This window comes from Thunnus albacares, chromosome 8, assembly GCF_914725855.1.
Source record: "Thunnus albacares chromosome 8, fThuAlb1.1, whole genome shotgun sequence".
Classification (NCBI taxonomy): Eukaryota; Metazoa; Chordata; class Actinopteri; order Scombriformes; family Scombridae; genus Thunnus; species Thunnus albacares.
In genome coordinates this window covers 9025708-9047307 of record NC_058113.1, presented here as the reverse complement: position 1 = coordinate 9047307, position 21600 = coordinate 9025708, and the positions used below count along the sequence as shown (strand labels likewise).

General features: G+C 38.6%; 1 protein-coding gene across 1 annotated transcript; it reads right to left on the bottom strand.

The window, feature by feature from the left end:
- Positions 1-4503: 4503 nt before the first annotated feature.
- On the bottom strand, positions 4504-18043 carry depdc1b (DEP domain containing 1B). Its single transcript, XM_044360309.1, has 11 exons — positions 17841-18043; positions 15520-15785; positions 13066-13210; positions 11849-11976; positions 11625-11755; positions 11496-11543; positions 11067-11207; positions 10767-10933; positions 8821-8997; positions 6881-7063; positions 4504-6232 (listed from the first exon to the last, which is right to left on the bottom strand). The coding sequence occupies exons 1-11, from the start codon at positions 17886-17888 to the stop codon at positions 6068-6070; spliced, it is 1599 nt and encodes a 532-aa protein (XP_044216244.1). The 5' UTR covers positions 17889-18043; the 3' UTR covers positions 4504-6067.
- Between the last annotated feature and the right edge of the window lie 3557 nt (positions 18044-21600).

The window sequence follows — 21600 nt, the reverse complement described above, 5'->3', positions numbered from 1 at the left end:
GTGCAGACTGGAGGCACACTATCAAAAAAGAAGTGCGTGTCGTGTTACATTTAATCTTTGAAATGATTCATTATGATGCATGTGAGCCAACAACCCAGAAATGTAAACATTCCTTGTTTACTGCATTTTTGACTTTTTATCTTGTATTAAACAGAAGATTTTACAGTTTGATTACTTGGGCTTAAGCTGCAAGCTGTGTTTACCACAAACATTGTGCAAAACAGATTCATTTTCTCCCACACTTGCCAGAAAATTATGTGCAGAGCACTTTATCTTATGTTTTGGCACCTTTATGTTTTCATAACTCCTTGCTCATGATTAACAGCAGCATATGGTGTTTGGTGTATTCACTGTTCTGAAAATTAGTTTTACTGACTCACTCTGAGAGAACAGGTGAACCTCATGCTGTGAATGTTTGTGCTCTTGTAATTATGACTGATGCATAATTAGTGGAGACTCTGTTAGTGCACAGCATGTAAAAATCTGAAATAATTAAGTTTTTTTTCGTAATTTACAATAATAATTAATTTTACTCAAACATCATGTGTCTTCTGCTGGCAAAAACAAAACTGTAATCTAGAAGCAACACTGACGTAAACCGTATAAATTAGTACTGGCATTATAACCAAAATCGGCATCAAATATTTCAATTTACTACATAGTATTTCTGCACTTGATAGTGAGAAAATATTGTACTTACAGCAAGATTTTCTTCCTCGCTGTGTTGAATTGCTTTCAGGTCGTAGTGATCGTGTGATACATGGGCACGGCAAACCTTTCCAGAGTGAAAAACCAATTACCACAGCTACATGTCTATTCCCAGAAAAGCATTATGGAAACAGCATGGGCTTTCCCAACTGGAGAGCATGGGCTGACTCATGAACACACAATACCAAAAATATTATGTGGGCACATGTGAGCTTGACTGCCTCAGAACTAAAGAAAAAGTATATGGAAATAACCATTTTGTTGAATTTCCTCTCCTCACACAATCAAGTATAATTGGCAATCTAGTCTACATCTATGAGTGGAAAGTGTAACGCACAAAGAAAATGTACTTTAAGATTTGGGGAGAACATGCAAATTGCTCACAGCGAGGACTAAAGCCCAGCTATGAACCCAGGACCTGGCAACCACTGACTTCAGTACTTTAGTCATAGCAGAAATTCAAGAGAAACATGTCAAATTAGTCAATTAGTGCTAATAATGGTAATAAGGAAAATTAGATTTTTATAATTGGCGTTGGCGGTCTGCAAAATGTGATTTTTTTTTTCTGTATTTCCGATTGTTACTCATAAATACTTTGGCTAACTTGCAGACAGACCCTGTCAGCAGCACTTAAAGATCAGATCTGTTGAGTGTCCATGAGCAGGGATGAAAGCAGCACCTAATGCTAGCTATACAATCATGATGCATAGCAACAAATCAGCTGCATTGTATTCAGGTCAGGTTTTACCCTCATGGCTACAAAGACAGAAGAGTTCCCTTGTGAAGTCTCCTTCACTCCACTGCTAAGAAATAAGCTATTCCTAATCACCCTGAATGGAACACCTACTGTACCATCCGCAAGCACACTGGCTAGAATAATAATGCTCTAATAATGGACTACCTGAAGCATAATGATCACATACATCCCCCACACCACTAGCCATTAGAGTAATGTGAAGATTTCAAACGTTTTTGATATTACCATACCATTAACAACCTATGGCAATTTCCAGAGAGTCATTAGTTTGCCACTGACAAAGGGTACATTGAGATACCCAGTCATAAGGTAACTGGTTCGGGGGATTAAAAAAAAACTAAACTAAACTAAAACAGCACAACATGAACAGCATGGTAGTGATCTCCTTCCATGCTTCAACTTTGGTGCCTTTCAGAAAGCTCTCTCTCCTGTTTCTCTGCATTGCTTTGGAAAGACTGGATCATATCAGTTTTGTTGCAGAACAGCAGAGGAGATTAACAATGCTGCAAGATATCTTCAGGTAAGTGACCTGAGGTATATATTTACCAGTCTGTTGTGAACATACATCTGGTGCATCTTTGCCATAAAATACATGTTTTAAAACAATATGACATGCACATACCACCTTATCTATAAGTACATTTTAATTGCAATTTTCTAGACCTTGCCCAGTTGCACACACACTGCTTTTTGATACTGACAGGTATCCCTAAAAATGTGTTCATAATTGACAAAGTAAATTTTAGAGGTGGAATGTTTGCTGTGAGGTCACTGCACAAATATGTGTGAACAGATGCACAGTTTCTTGGGCAGTGCAAATTAAGGCAAAAAGAGCTGAAAATGTTTTGATTTGAGCAAATATTTAGTGTTCATCCCAAGGCTTCAAGTCCCTGAGTTTTGGTATCTGGATCATGTTTTGCATACTGAGAGTATTTTTGGCAATGCTAGTGATGTGGCTCTAAGGATGTTGGTCTGTTGATTGGTCTGTGGTCGAAGTGAAATATCTCAACTGTGGGATGGATTGCCATCATATTTGGTACAGATATCAATAGCCATCAGAGGAAGAATTCTAATGACTTTGATGATCCGTGGCTTCTTATGTAGCGCCACCAGCAGGTCAAAAATATTAACTTATCTAGTGAAATATCTCCACATCTATGCACTAGATGGATTGCCACAAAATTTTGTACAGACGTTCATGGTCCTGAGAGGATGAATTGTAGTGACTTTGGCGATCCCCTGACTGCACCACCTTGACATTTTAGTTTTTTAGTGAAATATCTTGACAACTTTTGGATGCGTATTGCTGTTGAATTTGGTACAGTCATTCATGTCCACCTCAGGATGAATTGTAACAACTTTGCTAATCCTTTAACATTCCATCAAGTGCCATCATTGAGTCAAACCTTTGATTTGTCCAGTACTACAACCCAAGACCTGCAGAACTAATGACATTCCCATCAGCCTAGGCTGTACTTTGCATTTAATGCTAATTAGCAAATGTTGGCATGCTTACATGGTAAACTAAGATGATCAACATGGTAAACATACTTGCATCAGCATCTTAAAGTTGTTATTGTGCGCATATTAGCATACTGATGTTAGCATTTAGCTAAGTACAGCCTCAAAGAACTGCTCGCTTGGAGCGCTTGTAGAGTGGTGCAGTGCATTAAATCCACTACATGTGAAATTTCCAACCTTGACGCCCCCCCAGTGGTAGTATCAAAACAACACTGTGGCAACAATGTAAGCCTGAGGGTGAATGACAGACTGCACACATTTCCATTAGCACTGTCTTACTATTTTAAAACTATAAACTTGTACCATCAGAATAACTTGAAAAATGCAAGAATTCTGGATTCAACACTGTGAATCATTGCATGTTGGTGATGATTACTTGTGTGGGATACTCGAAGTACAGTAGTTTTCTTTCAACCCCCATACACACAACCCAAAGTGTTTACTGTGTGGGATGTCTCCCTGTGCAATCATGCAGGTGTCAGCTGCTGACAACTGTTTTGCTGTGTCACACAGAGGCATTTCTCCTCCCATTCGCAGCTTAATATCTCACTGTCACTCTAGCACCCTGTAGCTTCATAAAACCCTAAGCAGTATGATTATCATTTAAAAGCTTTTGATGTGTGCATATAGCAAGGGAAAAAGAGAAGGCGACAAAGGGCAGACAGCTGAAGGTTATCTTTAAAAAGGAGACTGTCCCACACTTTCATTTTCTAGTACTTGTCAAATGCAAAAATGCAAGTGTACATAACCTAGTAATGAGACTACAGTAGTTCTATAAAAAGAAAAATTGTGTTTATTAAATGCTGCTGTATTTCCTTTTGTATTGTGTGTTTTTACCATATTATAATGATTAAGTATGCTGTATGTGTACTATAGAACCATTCAGACTCCCATCCCATTCAAGGAAAGTAGGCTACTATAAGTATCAATACTATAACGAGATAATGGTTGATTAAAAGGTATTCATTTTAAGTAGATAATTAAAAGAGTAGTTTTCAAAGTAAAATGTAAGGCAAATGTCGACAAACTGTAGAGAATGTGTTGCTTAGAGCCATAACCACATTAGATGTACATTTCACAAATAGATTCATACAACTGGGTGGAAAGCCTTTACACTGCTGTTCACTCCAGCAGTCCTCTTTAGCCTTAATGAACCATTAAGCATTACAGCTGTTTTTTCTCCTCAAGCATAACTGCAACTATTAACTATTAACTAGACAATGTTTCCAATTTATACCATGGTTGTGTGCATACAGTATATTGTAACCTATTCCCTTCTTCATAACTGATAACATGATTTTTCCTGCGATAACAACCATTTTTTCACAGGATCAATGTTTATTTCATGTCTCTTCTATTCTGTCTTGCCCTCATGCAAACACACTGACAACATGTGCAGACAGATGTGCTCTCTCAGACTGGGCTTGGGCCAGAAACAAACAACTGTGTTTGTTATGTTCTTGTATTTCAGGAGATGATGATGCACAGGAAATTACACAATAATCCTAATCCTAGTGGAGGATGCATTTAGTTTATTTTCATGTTTAGGTCACAACAAAATTTGTTCTCCTGTGTAGAATATCAAATGACACCTAATGTATCACAACAAATTCCTAAAAAAAAAGAAGAAGAAAAAAAAAGAGGACGATAAAAAGTTAAATTTCCAATTAAACGTTTTAGTGAATAATCTACATCATAATCAACTTTTTATCCAGTTGAAATTTTCCAGCAAGCCAAGTGCAGCAATTCAAGTGTAACAGTTATTCCAGCAGTTATTACATTTGTTCGAAAGTATTTTTCAAGATCCATACAAAAATATCATTATAAAAATAAAAAAATATTTAAGTCTCAAATTAAGTGAAAGACAACTGATTGACAGGACACTACAGCAGGCAATAGAAAATGACAAAATACATTGAAAACAGTGAAAGAGAATGAGACATTGAAATATGTACCAATTAGGTAAATAGTTCTTATATACACAATAAAACCAACAAGTAAGAACATGAAATGAGGTGTTCCAAGAGTGCACATACAATTGGACCAATCAAGTAAGGTATAGGGAGGGTTTAGAGAGAAAGGGCTGTGACAGTTTAGAGCACATCAGATTAAATTAGCTGTACAATATTACAGCAATTTTCATCTGGGTCTTTTAGATGTACAATCATTTATTTGGATTCTATAGTTATGAACACAATTATCAGCTGAAGGTCAACTAGAGCTTCTCAATTATGTAACATGTATCACACAAACACACCCTTTCTACGTGAACCCCTGATATGTTCATTGATGTTTAACTGAAAAACACAAAAAATATATTTATGTGTACAGCATTATAACGATCATTTCATGTCAGAAAGTGTTTAAGAAAATAAAATTTCATAGCATTACTAGTGTCAAGCTCATGAAATTACATCATCTGTTTGAAGGTCATTTAGTACCAACACTGTGCCTCTCAAACCCATGTAGAAATGCATCTTTATATATCTGTAACAGAATACAACCGTAGATCAATATAAATCTTTTTCACTACCTATGTTAACATCAAATAACCCGTTAATATTTTTGAAATGCATTTCATTCAATTTAGCTACTGGAAACTCTACTGAGATCTTTTTAACATACACATATCTTCGTAGAAAAATGAACATACACACGATTTTAGAACAGTCATTAGAGTTGATTTTAAGAAACATCAGTGGTTTTTTTAATGTTAGTGGATCATTGTTTCCTTTATTTTGTTCAAGTTTTCTAGCAACACAATAATTAGAAATGTACCTTTTAAAAGCGTCAGTTCATCCATCCATATCCATTGTTAGCAGTTTTCAGTATTTTATTAATTGTTTCAGTGGTTGTAACTGTACCTGTATAATCTGGATGAACTAACCTTTTAAACTATTATCTTTTTTAAGAGTACTTTTGCTACAAAGTCAAATGTATTATTTCTAAATACTAACTGTAGAAGTCAACCATGAGCAACCAAAAGTGTGGCCAAGAGCAACAGTACAGCCACATTCCTCCTTGTCTCATAACTCTGAGGTTTGAATGTGTATACAGTGTGGATGTGTCAGAGGTGGCAGATCATGCCCTAAAGCTCCAGCTCCTTTGGAAGGGCTGGAAGGGTTTCTTGATGTTGAACAAGAAGAGTTGAGGTTTGAGTTTTGGAGTTTTCTCAGGTATGACAGCAGCTTTACTTTCCTCAGTGGGGAATCGATTGTGGTAGATTTCTGGGTAAGACTTTTGGAACTGAAAAGGGGAGGAAATGCATATTTACTGTACAGTATATGTTAAAATATTAAAACATCCCCTTGGACCCCTACACAAATATGGAAGACAGAATAGTGGGCTGCCCTCCAGATATGTGTCCCCAAGGTTGAGAATAAATCCCCAGGCTCAAACAGATATTGGGTTTAGAGCTTTATTTACTGAACCAAGGCCTTGGCACTCTTGGATATTTTTGGATAGATTCCAACTGCTGACATAACCCTGGATTTCTCTGTTTCCTGTGAACCTATTTGGAATTAATGGACTGCTGGTCAAACTAAAAAAGTTAGAAGACATCACCACTTTGGTTTGATGAACAGTTGTTTTCTTGACATAAGACCATTTGTTTTTAATATCCTTTGTGTTGCCTTTTTGAAGTTCTCTTTGTTCACAATTTTCCTTCGCTCCAATTTTACACTTTGCTCTACAATTTGCAGTCTTCCTTTAGTGCCTTTAAATGAATAGTCCAGTAGCAGTGGCTATACAAATAAATGCCTACAGCCTATTGCTCAAATCAGTCTGATTATGCTGTATTCCCAAGGCCCATCAAGACTTTAAGGAAACACCTCCCACTGAATCTACTGTGCATTTAATGTTAACCCGTCTACTTTCAAAATAATATGAACATACCTGTTTGAGCCTTTTCCTCTTGTCCTTGGCAGGTAGCTCTTTGTCTGCAATCAGGCCTTCCAGCAGCTCCTGCAGGGGGGTCTGGGTGCCTATTACCTTCTGTTCCTCAGACTCCACCCTGCTGATCTGTTTACAAAATGCTGGAGATGTGCTGAAGTCTGTATCTGAACCTGCATATTTTATCTGATGGAAGAAACAAAGGACGTGTTGGATTGATGGACTCAGAATGCCAACCATCTTTATGATTACAAATATGGCAGAATGGAAAATATTGGTATATTGCTGTGACACAAACTGTCATATCCTGGATTAAGATTGTTTTGTTAAATAAATAAAAAAGAGAAAAAATTAAAAGGACATTTAGAACTGCTGATTTACTGCTTTACCATCAATAAATAATTCCTGCGATTGAGGAACTAGCCCTATTATGAGCCAACAATACAACTAAAGTCAAACATTTTATGCATGTATGGTGTAAAATATAGCCAGTAATCTGAACCTACTGACATTACCTGGCTACAAGTAAGAACATATATGTGGCCCATCTTTCTGTGACACTCAATCTAGGTTGTCAACTATTGCAGTTTTTTGAGGATTCATTTTGGTGATTTGGGATCCAACTTCTGAGTAACTGTAACAGCATCCACAGTGGGTGGCTGATTATGCCTACATGTTCCTCAGAAGAGTTTAATGAGGATAATTAATATGACTACCAGTAAATATGAATAATATGTTTAGTTTAGTTCACTACCATTCACAGCATGTGTAAGCATATGCGTCCACTGTTGGACTCAAAGATAAAAATCAATCAATCCCACATTTGTAGGCCAAACAGTGTTGCACAGTCAATACAGTCTGTGTTCTACATTTTCTGATGTGCCCGCCAAAAGGAAAAAAAAAAACACATGCACACATCAATATGAGCAAGCTGGGCACAAATGAATGAATAAAAAGACAGAAGATCTCAGAAACACCTCCTCTCGCTCCACGGTGCCGATCACGAAAGGAAGTGCAAAATGCAAGAGAAATTGTGTCATTGGTTCTGTCTCTGTGAAAGTTTTGTTCCTGCAATGTCATGAGTAACTATCCTTTCTTTAATGTTAGCGTGAGACTGTTTTTCAATCCAATGCCCAACCGTTCCTGCAGGATTTCCAACCATTACTGCCTCCTCCCGCAGATATGTAATCCCACTACTGCCTGCTCCTGTGGAGATACTGATCACTCCAGCCCACAATGATGTTTTCTATTGAAAATCTGTATACCACATGCTGCAGGGAAAATAAGGCACATGCCGTTTTCTATAATATGTTATGTGTGCACATATTTTTTATTTAAAGAAACAATAGTAGTTTCTACAAGGTTACAGTGTAAGAATGAAATAAAACTGGTTTAGCTTGAAGCAGTGGGAACCAAAGGTGGGTAAAAGCCTTTTTATGGTGTTTCCCATAGCAACAGATGCAAACCAGAAGCTGGAACATTAGGTTTCAGTGCAGCAGTGACAAAAAAAGGAAAAAAGGATGCCACTCTCATTTACTATTATTAATGTTATTCTTATGTTATGAGCTGTTTAAACTGTTTATAAATGTTTAAACTGAATTTATGCATCATATAGTGAATTTAATTTCATATCCCCTGATCATCCTGCAATGATGCTGCTGACCTGCTTCTCCCATATGTATTCTTGTTGCAACCCTCTATCACAGATCTCAGTCTACCACAGAAGCCAATCAAAAGAAGTCCATTTTGCCAGATGGGACGTTGTGCCCACAACTCAACACGGTGACACCGAGAGCCTCAAGTTACTGTGACTGTTTTCCACTCACATTAACATAAAAATGTACGCAAGTTGTGTACTTTATGTGCCTTTAATCAATATATAATTTACCAGTAACCACCATTTTTCCACACACGGACTGTGGGACTGTAGGCAGGATACTGACCTGAACTCTTCGAAGGTGGGACAGGTGCTCCTCAACTTGGCAATGCAGCTTGGAAGGCACTTGGAAGATGGTGTTGTAGTGCTCCATCATGAAGGTCACCAGTTTGGTAGCAAGCAGCTCGTCCAAGTCCATATCATCTACTGAGCCCAGAACACAGTGGGAGAACATCTGCACCATCTGGACAGGGGAACAGGAGATAGATTGGAAACTACCTTCCAGCTACACTGTAACTACACATATACACGACATGATGGGCAGTGGTCAAATAGAGCCAGAACAGCCCTGCAAAAAAATAATACCTTTGTGAACTGTTGAATTTTGTATGCATGCAGTGTTAGAGAATGGGATCTTTTTTGAGTCTGGTAGTATTATCTAGATGGCTTAATGACTGCATAATAAATACAGCCTGAGGTGCTACTAAAACATCAAGCTAAGAAGTACCTGGAGACTCTAAATTGAGCCCAAGGTCAGATCTTTAAAAAAATATACTATTGAAGTAATCCTTAACATTTTTGTGAGTAATTGCACTGTGCGCCATAAAAAACACTAATCAAAAAATAACATTGGTAAAACAAGGCTTATAGTGAAGGGATTTGAAGAGCGATTTGCTCATCCTCCCAAAATTAGGTTAAAGCCACTAATCAGCTGTAGGGATGGGTATTGTTAGGATTTTATCTTATCCATGCCCTTAGACCGGTCCGGTTCATACTAGTTCTTTTTCATTACTAAAGAAATGGGGTTTCTTGAATTGTTATAAAAAGAATAGAACAATATTAGAATTGATTTATATTTTAAATCTAACCACATATTGTTTTGTAGAGCAGCAATAGTAAAGTTTACAACAGCAAAGTTACTATATACACTCAATAATGTCTCACTGGAAACAAATCTGAAATGTCAATAAAATAAATAATATTTCTGACATCAAAATACTTAGTGAAGTTTAGATAGAATGCCCTCTGTCCTGCTCCCTCTGCTGCAGGTAGACAGAGGAGGGGCTGCCGTCTCAGCCAGTAGTTTACAGGAATTTGCCACATTTTAAGATCTGTGGCAAACTAAGCTAAACTGTTAATTAGTCAGCTTTCATACAGACAGCTTTCATTTGTTTATAACAATTTGCTACAGACAAAGCAGTTGAAAATATCGCTTTTCTACGTTTATGCTTGTTGAACAGGTGGTCAGATAAAATACTCTTATTGGCTTATTACTTGCAAAGCTTTTATTGCACAGTAATGAGTGTAGCATTAAAAGTATGTGGATCGGGTATCAGCCTCTGCAGCCATCTGAAGACCCACAAGTAGATGACCCAACGGAGAGGACAGTCATACTTGCCTCGAGTCACCCACGATGTATGTATGTGTGTGTGTGTGTGTGTGCATGGAGGAGCTGAGCCCCACCCTTGGTCAAACTCTAACACAGACAGCAGGGAACAGAGGCAGCACGACCATAAATTACACCAGAAAGTGGTAGAGACTCTCAGCATAGTTTTTTTTCTGTTCATTCGGCTTAGAAGCTGTGAAAAAACACTTAGGTGCTGTGCGCGTTTTTACAGTTGAATCCTACAGATATGTATATTCAGACCACTGCATATTCCAAAGCACCTTTTCCAGGTAAAAAGTATTATCCAAAACACAAAAAAGTTGACTTTTAATGAGGGATAATGACCCTCTGGTCAAACAATATTTCCCACAGCTTCCCTCTGCACATAGAACTGCCTGTTTTGTTTCCTCCTCTGAGACTCAGATGTGTTCACCTCACAATCTAATATAGCAATGCCACAATGGCAGACAAAAACCTCTAAAACGTTGTCAAAAAAGTATATCAGAAGCGCTATAGAGGTACTGTTAATTGCAGGACTAACTAACTAACTAACAATTACCAAAAAACTATTCTGTATGACCGCCGCAAACCAAAAGAACAAGATATGTTATGTTAGGAATATGTACCAGTGTGCGTGTGGCGATGGTGTCATTGAGTGGAGGCAGTTGGGGATTCTGGCAGACGCGGGCCATGAGTCGCAGTAAAAGCTGGAGGCGTCTTCGGTTGGGCGGCGGCAGTAAGAGACTGCTGACTTGAAGAGCCTCAGTGGCTACCTCCGGCTCTTGCAGCAGGCCTGCAGAGATATGAGGAGAGGAGAGTCATGCTCTCTGAGGACAAACATACATGCTGGACAAAATAAACACCAGCAACTTTCTCAGCGGCAGTGTACAAATATTAGTGGTGTATCCGTACAATGAAGCACTCACTGAGAATGTTGACAAAGACTTCATATAGATGGAAAGTCAGCAGAGGTTCTTTGAGTCGCTGAAAGTAATCTGCTACTGTTCTCAGCACATCTCTCTCGAAACCTGGGTACACTGGCTGTTTGGTTTCATTGCCATTAGGCCCTGGGAAAGATTTTATAGTATACGTGTGCACACACACAGAAATAGGTTAAACATTCATATATTCACATATAAACAGTTCACCCCACAGTGAGATATCTATCAGGTGCAAAAATTGCATCCACTTTACCAAAATGATAAATCCTATCATTTTAGAGATTTTACTCATGTCCTTCAGGTGCTTGTATCTGCTGCAGTCCCAGCACATGGTACACCAATCCCAACCAAAGGAGATGTTCTTTTTGGTTTTATAACATTAATGTTTGAAGACAGCAGAAAATGTGTACTTACAGTTGGCGAGGCATTTCATTGCTGACACCACCCAATAGGGCATGTCCTCTGGAGATGAGAGAGGAGATAGGTGAGTCATAACATAATAGTCAAAACAAAGCAATTGTTCTTCCAATTAATGCACCATACCGGCTTTGTTCTCCAATATGACTATGCCTGTCTTATTGACGCTGAACACATTGTGAACAATGTGCCTGCCTTTCACATGTGTTGGATTTAACACTCCATCCAATGTCTTTAGGCCCAGCACTCTCTGCAACCTAAAGGAACAGTGGTTGAATCAAATATTGAAGAGAATAAACAACAAACAGCATGAACAGTGGAAGAGAATAATATGTAAAGGGGTTACATACTGTGCAATTGTCATTGATTTCCAGATATGGTCCACCTGTTTCGGAGTAATGTCCTTCCTGCGTATGAGCTTGCATTCATTGACATCCCCAATAGCTACACTGTGCCTTTTATTCCACAAATCTGAAGTCTGTTCAAAAAGGAACAGAGACATGTTAACTTTACACTGAGTGAACAGAAAAATAGAAACTCAACCGCCGTGTAACTAAATTCTACTTTTGTGAAACTGAACATCTGCTTTTGTTGTTGACATTCTGAGCTGTGTTGATTTAACTCTCCGGTACTTTTTGACACTGCAGTTTGTGTGGTCCTTGCATATGATTTAGAGAGGATTATACATGCTTATATCTCATCCTGACCTGACTACTGTAATGCCCTTTACGTTGGTGTTAGCCAGGCCTTCCTCTCACGCTTGCAGTTAGTCCAGAATGCTGCAGCTCGTTTTTTTTAACATGAACATGCACACAAGAGCACATTTCCCCTGTACTGGCCTCCCTTCACTGGCTCCCTGTATGTTTGATTTTGTTTGCCTATAAATCATTAAATGGGCTAGCTTCAACCTTTCTCTCTGACCTTTTACAACCTCACGTCCCATCAAGGTCACTCAAGTCTGCTGACCAGTTGCTTCTGGTTGTCCCAGGATCAAGGTCGTAGCACAGGAGAGAATGTGCCTTTGCAGTTGTAGCCCCCAAACTCTGGAACCAGTTGCCTCTGCATGTTAGGCCGACCCCTACACTGCCTGTTTTTAAATCACACATCTTTATTCCTTGGCTTTTAACTCAGTATGAGAGTTGCCTTTCTTTGTCTTTTTGTCTGTCTTTGTGTTTTTATTGTGTTGTTTTATGGCTTTTGCCATTTTGATTGTACAGCTCTTTGGTCAACTGTTGTTGTTTTTAAATGTGCTTTATAAATACATTTGACTTGACTTGCATAGAGGGCATTGCATTGTAAGGTGTGGTGGTTCAAATATTTTTTTGTAACATTGTATTTACTGCAGGGCTCGTATACCACATTGCATTGTTGCTTTGTTTTTTGAGTACTGTATAAACTTGAGTGCAGAATGATGTAAATGACACACAGTGGTAATTGAAACAGGGGCTACATTTAAATTCATCGGTCTTGTCATTTGCTCTTCTATTAAGTTTGCTTACAAATTCCAAGCACAGCAAGAATCTATGCAAGCACAGGAGGGGCTGAAACAGCTCTGTCTCTTTCTCACCATGACAGCAGACTTCAGGGGTGCAATGTTTTCCTGTTGTGGTAATTCTTCGTAGTCATCCCAGCGAATGAGTCTTGGCAGGTCACTGCTGTCTCTCAACAGTTGCCTTGCTGGAAAAGACTTCAGGGGCGACAATGTGGGGAACCTGGAAAGAAAGACAACAGCACTGGGATCAGCCGAGTAAGGAAAGGGTAAATAGAGAGCATGCAATGATTTCTGTTATATCAAGTAACAGCCATGGATGTATAAAGAGAACTGGATACAGTGTTGGAGGCTTGGAGGGATTTATCAACATATTGGTCCTGCTGCCAGATGCTGCAGGGATTTAATGAACTGAAGGAGAGGTTTGTCACACAGTATAAAGCAGCTGTGGACAGCGGATTGTAGAGTTGGTTGGGGACTGTTTAATTGAAATAAATTATCTACTGTATATGTTAAGCATTAATCCGTTGTTGCAGCACATCTGCAGCAAGTATTTCATATGAAACACAAGTGCCTGATATTGTATCAGAAGGCTATATGATGCTCACAAAAAACAAAGGGATTTTATGAGGATAACGTATGACTGCAGCGTTCTACTATAGTCATACGAAAATGGCAGACATTCAGTCCAGTAAGAACTGCTCGCCTGGCGCATATGCCAAAAATGTTTCTAACTTCTGGCTTTACTTGTGGGGGGGGGGGGGGTATGTGGCCCACTGAATATGCGCAGTAATGTTGCGGAGCCAGCTAACTTCCAATTTAGCCCTCCACTAACTTGAATGGGGATAAAATAATTCAATTGTGCAGCTCTTCTAGACTTTCCGAATGTTATCGGACTGAATGGATCAAATTCTGAAAAGTGAAACAAGTCATTCTGTGGGGGTTATGACGCTCAAAAAAATGTATCCATTGTTTTACAGCCGCTCCTTTCCCCCGTGATTGTGTGCAGGAAAAATGCTTTTTGGCCCAGTGTGCATCACGTGACAGACCTGGATGTTTCAATAACACGGTTCGACCACTAAGTCATATTGGCTTCAAAGCCCGGTGCTGTTCCTGGGGGCTTGGCAACAACACCCAGTAGCTGGCAAATCTCATGGCCGGAGATGCAGAAGACTTTTCTTCACTGATAAATAGACACAACCTGTCACACCTTTTCCATCTCTATTCCATAACTACATAAGCTTTAAATTGCCTTTTAACAAACGGCCAGGTAGAAAAGTCCAGGCCAACTCTGAACTTTACCACTTAAATTAAGTGATCAGCGAAATGTGATGTTTTTCCTCTATATCCTTCTCATTTTTACTGAACTATGTTACCAGAGCACGACCGGTTCAAATTGCTGTTGAACTCTTGCTGAGGCAAATGATTGGAAATGTTGGCTGACTGTCAAGAAATTATGAGTGCTTTCACACCTAACCTGTTTCGTTCAGTTCAATCAAACTCTGGCGCTTTTGCCCGTTAAATTCCGTTAGTTTGAACAGGTGAGAAAGTCATCAATTAAACGCTGATGCAGCCAAAACCAGAGTCCACATGGAAGCGGACATAGATCCACGTTTTCAGTCAGTCTTGGTCTGCTTCCAGGTGGACTCGCTGTGCCAAAGCAAAAAGAGACCAACCACAGCATTTTATGATAGTAGATATGTGATTTTGGCATTCAAAAGCCAATTTACTTTAACGTCCATCTGCTGATCATAAAATGTTAAGAAAGCGCTCTCACAATCTTTAGGCTGTATAACCATTAAATGCAAAATCATTTGGTGACTATGGTAACACATATAGTATGCAGGTCAGCATTTGAATGCATGGATTTTTCCAGATACATCAGAAAAAGAAAACATGGTTCAACAATAAGACTTGCTCGATTGCCTGGGGCAAGTAAAATGCCACACCAAGCTAGTAAATCGAGTAACTCACTTTCCCTATCAGGCAAGATTTTCAAAGTCATGTGGCTGAATATTTAGGTGATTTCGACAACAAGTCAACTCTCGCGGGATTTCAGAATGTGACTTCTCCTTGAGCGAGACTTGGTCAGACACAATAACAAGCAGACCGGATGAAGCGAAAGGTAAAGAAAAATGTTTATTTCTCTGTATGGTCCTTTCCACAATGTTGTTAGAATAACAATCTGAGCCTGTCAGTGACAAAAACAAGCACTTTTAGTGGACGAACACTTACAGGGCACTATTGCCCCAAAGGATTTGCAGCCCGTTTTGCAGCTGCCGGCTGCAGCTCTCTCGCTCAATACTGAACCAATTTTTTAAAAATGTTGTCCCCATTAGTCACTAAGTCACAAAAAGACGGAAAATAGGGTCCAGGTTGAAAAATACTGAAGTTTCCCTTTAAGAAACAGAAATTGCACAATGGGAGATGATCCTTTCTCCAAATTTAGATATTAGCACATCTCTGCATATAATGTAGTAACTGTATTAGAGATGACAATTCATGAAATAATTTACATTATTTCATTAGTACCTGTACAGGTGACCATTGTCTTCAAAGTCCTCTGTCCCATGGCGTCCTTTGATGTCTTCAATAACATGGGCCTTAAGAAACTTTCTCAGCAGTTGCAAAGTCTGGTAGCGAGTCACCTCCGGCCCAAAGTTGTCATTGTGTTTCAGCAACTCATGAAGATAATCCACAGCCTCGGATCCCGTGAAACTGAAATCATAGTAGCGGAAGTGCGCCCAGTGCCTTCTCAGCGGCATGCCTCCACGGAAGAGTTTAATGGTTTCATTCCACTGTAAAAGGGAGAAATACAAGAGTGCAGTGTGAGAAAGGCTGAATGTAGAAAGTGAAAAAAGTAGTTATGGTCAGATTTAACAGCTGCCATCCTTACCCTAACTACATCTATATGTGTATCTGACAGAGGAAGATTTATTGCTGTTTGATATCCCACATTTGTTGTATTTTCATTCATTCTTTATTATTATGATTAGAAAAGTAAGTAAGTTTTGTAATCGAAAGAACTGATACATCATTACTGAGTGTTCCAAGCAGTCTAGCATAATATACTGTTTAATATGGCCTATAAATATTCTGCTGAAGCTACTGTTCTGACAGCGCCCAGATAACACCAAGTTCCTCTTCTCAATGACATGAGTTAGTTTGCTGATTGGGACATTTTTGTAGTTATACTCCCAAAAAGGGATACATCCAACAACATGTGAGTCAAGTCAATTTTATTTATTTAGTCCCATATCACAAATCAAAGATTTGCCTCAAGAGGCTTTACAATCTGTCCAGCATACAACACCCTCTAGACTCCCCACCCTGATAAGGAAAAACTCCCCAGAATTATACAGCCAACTAGGATAAAAAAAGGAAAAAAAAAAGAAAAAAAACTGCTCCATTTAGGATTCTGCACATTAATTTCTTAGAATATTTGTATTGCAGCACTTTGATAACAAATCTGTTTGCATAACGATCACCTGCTATACTTTATGGTGGATATAAAACTCACTTATTGTTGATAAAGTTTCACACAAAGGATCTAGGCCATATTCAGTTACATTCACATATGTACATTGTTTTAATTCTAATAGAAAATGCAGGACAAAGACCATTAGGGAGAATTACATTGTTGAAAACACAGCAAGTTCTGAAAGGACTCATCATCCTCCATTCACTATAAAAGCAGGCACATATCACTAGAACCCTACAGTATGTATCTCTTATGTTTTGGATGATGCAGAGGTTATCATATCTCACAAAGTATCCATATGGGGAGGAGAAAAATAAAAGCAGCAGATAAAAGCAGAAAAGGAGAACTATCCAAGGTCATTACAACCCAGGAGAGTATCCCACTGTATGAAGCAGATGCAGTTATCATAAAAAGCTCACTCTGGCTGGCCTGTACCTTGAAAAGAGCTACACATGTGATGTGAAATTAAAAAAAAAACACAAGAGAAGTAAAATCCAGGCTGGCCTTCAACCACTGGGAGAAGGGAGTTAGGTGTTTGTCTGTGTGTGTGTGTCTCTCCGTCATAAGCCTTTTTGGGGCAGCAGGTGGAATGCTGTCTTTTTTCCAGGGTTTCATTTTGGAGAAAAAAAGCTTTGTGGATTTTGTGTAAAATATGCTTCTGTATGAATCAGGAAATTAGCTCTTAGCGCCCATATATTCACAGAACACATTATCATTATCTTTAATCAGTTCGGGACACATGAGTAATACAATTACTGCTCATGTAAACACTAAGGGCGTATTCCTGTGAAAAGAGTGATCGGAAATGTGAAAAACAACACTGCTGTTAAATATTTCTGACACAGGAACAGCAAAAATAGAGCATTTAGAGCATTATGCTGTTATTGGTGTTTATGATACCACAGTGCACCCGCTGCAGGGGCAAAGCAGAGCATCGTTACTGTGACACAGACGTTTTGTCCCCAAAAGGTTGTTTTTGTAAGTGACTCGACGACTCTTTTTAAAGGCTAACAAACTTTTTGTGATGTTTTGAGAGCTTTCCTTGCCGCGATGACACTTAAACTCTCTACATTAGGAAGAAAAGTACAGATGCACATTAACTGCATGCAACGTTAACTGTTAGCTAATTAATTAACGTTGCGTTAAACTCCCCTTAACGAGTAAGTACGTCGTCGCTTTCGCCTCCTTAAGGTGTTAATATCAAATAACTCTAACTCTATCGAATAACTATCAGGCTAAACTTTTACATAAAATACATACATAAAGAAAAGTTTAACTAACGTACCGTTACACATAAGTTACATTGTAAAACTTAGCTCAAAGCTTTTCAATGTCACATTTGACTGAGCCTCGCTAACTTTACCACACTCACCAGCTTTGTCGCCCTGTATGGACCCGGTCCGATAACTCTGCCTTCCATTCTGATGATGAATATCCTGTTCACTCATATGAAAACATTGAGATATATAACTTTTATATGCTTTTTAAAAGCTTAAGCCGCAGATGAAGACAGGAGTCGAGTCTGGACGGATAGAGACGTTGCTGCCAACTTTGAATCTCCCACGTCACGTCAGTTGAACAACGTGATTAGACAGAAAGCTGATCACGTGACCACCGGGAATGCAGCGTTTATGAAGGCATGTGGCAACACAATAAACACATCTACATACTAGTTCAAACAAGAACAGTTATTATAGTAATAATATGAAACTATTTTTTTTTTTTTTTTTTTAAATTTAATTTACGTAAGGAGAATATTAAAATAACATAAAAACAAACAAAAACATCCATTTACCTTTACCACTTGCTCATCAAATTAAAGTTCAGTCATATTTGTCTGCAATAGTAAATACCATTTTATCTAGCCTGCATCTAGCCTAAGTATTGATATATTTGGATCTATCTCTTAAATCTGCAATATACAACATTCAGTCACATACAATATGAACTTTAAATATATCTAAAATGCCCTACATGGTTTATCTATACATGTAAACACTCTTAAATTAAAGCTAAAGTTGGTGTGTAACCTCATAGTAATTGTTCCATATTATCATAGCATGTGCCAGCACAACTGGAATTCATATTGAAACAAATGGATCTAAATATCAAAGGGAAATCATTAGTATGTCAATACTGACCATTATTCAAAACATCTTATGAGTCAGTCGCCCCCCTGTAACTTCTAAGATTCTGACACCAACGTACCTTATCATCTCCATAGTGCTTTGATTGATTGAAAATTAGTATTCCTATATTAAACATTGAGCCGCATAATCTTTATTCAAGGTCTCCGATCAGATTGCTAGGGTTAGTATCAAATTACATGTATTATAATGGCTAGTTGTAAGTTAGGATCAATGAAAATCACACAAACCATTTATAAAGTTAAATTTTATTGATTCAAATCACAACTCCTGAGGAAATGGCACGTTTTAGACCAATTGAAGAGAAAGTCTAATTTTCTATATATATGCTGTGTATCAGACAGGAGGGATTTAAAAATTTCGGGCAAGATAGCTACTGTGGTGCTCAAAAAGCAGAGAAGGACCTTAAAAAATCTCAATCTTTAAACAGAACCTTTCTGGATAGACAGGAAATTACAGGAGACTAATGAAAAGGAAATAATTGCAGAGATGACCTTCTCCAAATCAGTGGAGGATCACTGCTTAATAATTCAAACTATTCATAGCTGCACGGAGGATGATTGCAGAACCCCTAAGATAAAAAGCAACACAAGACAAGTAAAATCCTGGCCCTAAACCATTGAGAGAAGGGAGTTATGTGTTTAGCTCTGCGTGTGTCTCTCTGTCAGAAGCCTTTCTGGGGCAACATGTGGAATGCTATCTTTTTTCTAGGGTTTCTTTTTGGAGGAAAAAAGCTTTGGAGATTTTGATACCATAAACTATGAGTTCACTATTGAGTACTTTGTTGAGAAAAGACTGACATAAAAGCTGAGTAACAGGCAACTGTTACTGGATTACTACACAACCTGTTTAACCTGTTTTTCAAAATTTGAACTGGAATAAAGCAAAAAGCAAATTGGGCACCAATGAGTTATGGGTCTTACAGTCTTACAGATAACTCAGTAAACTTGTTTCTGTTATCAGGACATCATCTTCTACAATTTCAGCAAAACACACATGCATACTACCACCACTGGGGCCACTGAAAGGAACGGTCTGCTTATGTATAATAATGACAGAGAAAGAGCTTATATATAGAGAGTGGGGGAGGCTCTCTGGACCCCTATGGCCTTTCACAGCATACCCGAGCCACAATCTAACACATGTAACTATCACCTTCCTGTGTAACACTGTCATACCCAAACTAGATTTTCACAAGGCTATGGATACAGAAATCATCAGAGCTGCAGCAGCTGCAACATTTGCTGTAAAATCCAGAGCACACTGCTCAAGCTTTTAGGCCCATTTACTATGCTGATGCCTATAATGAAAAGGAGACACACTGCATCTGTACCTTACAGGCGATGATATAAGGAGTTCCCTTTTTTCCATTCCCTGAACTGCAGCAATGTGTACAGGTGCATGATCAGTATGGTCACGATAGCGAGCCATGGAAGAGTGGATTAGCACCTTGAAATGAACTCTGACAGTAACAGTGCTCTATTAAACACAGCTACAGTGATCTATTACTTCTAAAGAATTTTAATAACTGTATCACTAAAATAGCTTGGATAAATGTGCTGCAATAAAAAAAAACTATGTCAAGTCCAGTCCAAAATCATAGAGTTTGTATCATTCAAACTTTATTGTAATTTATAACCTTTATCTTTTTTCTGTTACACGTTAAAAGCAGGTGTGTAGGCGTTTTGAGATTGAGACTTCAATCAAGCAAAAGTTGAAATGCATATTAGTAAGATAAACACATAAGTCTGGGTACACCTGACAGCTAAAAGTGAGCAAACACCAATTGAGAGATCCAGGGTCCTGGGTCTTGGGACCTGGGATAGTGGCTTTAGCAATCTGTGTTTTTGAATGTCAGCAATCACTGTCGAGCCTTCTGGAGGGGTCATGAGCCTAAGGTGCCCAATTCATAACTCCACAGAACGTCCTGTCTTCCACATTCAAACCTTGTTGTATTCCATTTGAAAAGTACTGTATGTCACCTTCTCTCGCTTTGTATCTTGTCCTTGACTCCCTGGTGAAAGATCACCATGATATTGAGGAGAGGACAAGAGTAAAGATACTGAAGGCTTCACTAACGAGATGGAGAACTGAGGCAGCAATCAATAGAGGGAACAGAAGCATTGAGGGAGAGCCTACTTTCACTATTTGGTGGGAAAGATGAAATTGTGTGCCTGAGCAAGAACAGGAGGATATTGACAAAATATTCATGCAACCTGGACAGGATTACAATATGTAACATCATTTCTGCCTTTCAGGAATGAAGCCTCAAGTGCACATCACCAGCTGCCACATAATGTATTGCCACAACATACCACAAGAGAAAAAGGGCTTTTTTATAAATGTATGCATCATAACAACACCAAAACCTTGATAAGAGCTTGGACCTTTGTGCAAGAAAAATACAGCCTATAAAAGGTATTCACCCCCAACTTTGGAAGCAATCATGGCCTTGAGTCTGTGTGGATGGGTTTGCACCTGAGAGCACTGCAATTTTTCCCCATTCTTTACATTCATTCATGGATTTATTTTCGCCTCTACACTCACAATCCTCCCAGGGCCTGCTGCAGAGAAGCATCCCCACAGCATGATGCTACCACCACCATGCTTCATTGTGGTGATCCTATGTTCATGATGGCATAAACATGGTATTTACAGTGTTGATCACTGTAAAAGACACATTAAATCCCCTTTGATTCAATGTTGTAAAACAATAAAAACTAAACTTCCAAGGGGGTGAATACTTTTTTATAGACGCTGTACGATTACACTCTGAGGTGCAAATTTAGATTTTCTAGAAAATGAAAAAACTTTTATCCTTTTGTGTCTTGGGTCAGCAATTACAATGCAGGCTATTTGTAATCTTACTTGTATTGATCCAAAAGTTGTTTGTTTTAATACACCTAATGTGCCACTTAGTCAGAGCTGTCAGCAGCATTAAACATTTAAAGGAGTGGTTAAGACTGAAGACCTATTAAGGGTTGG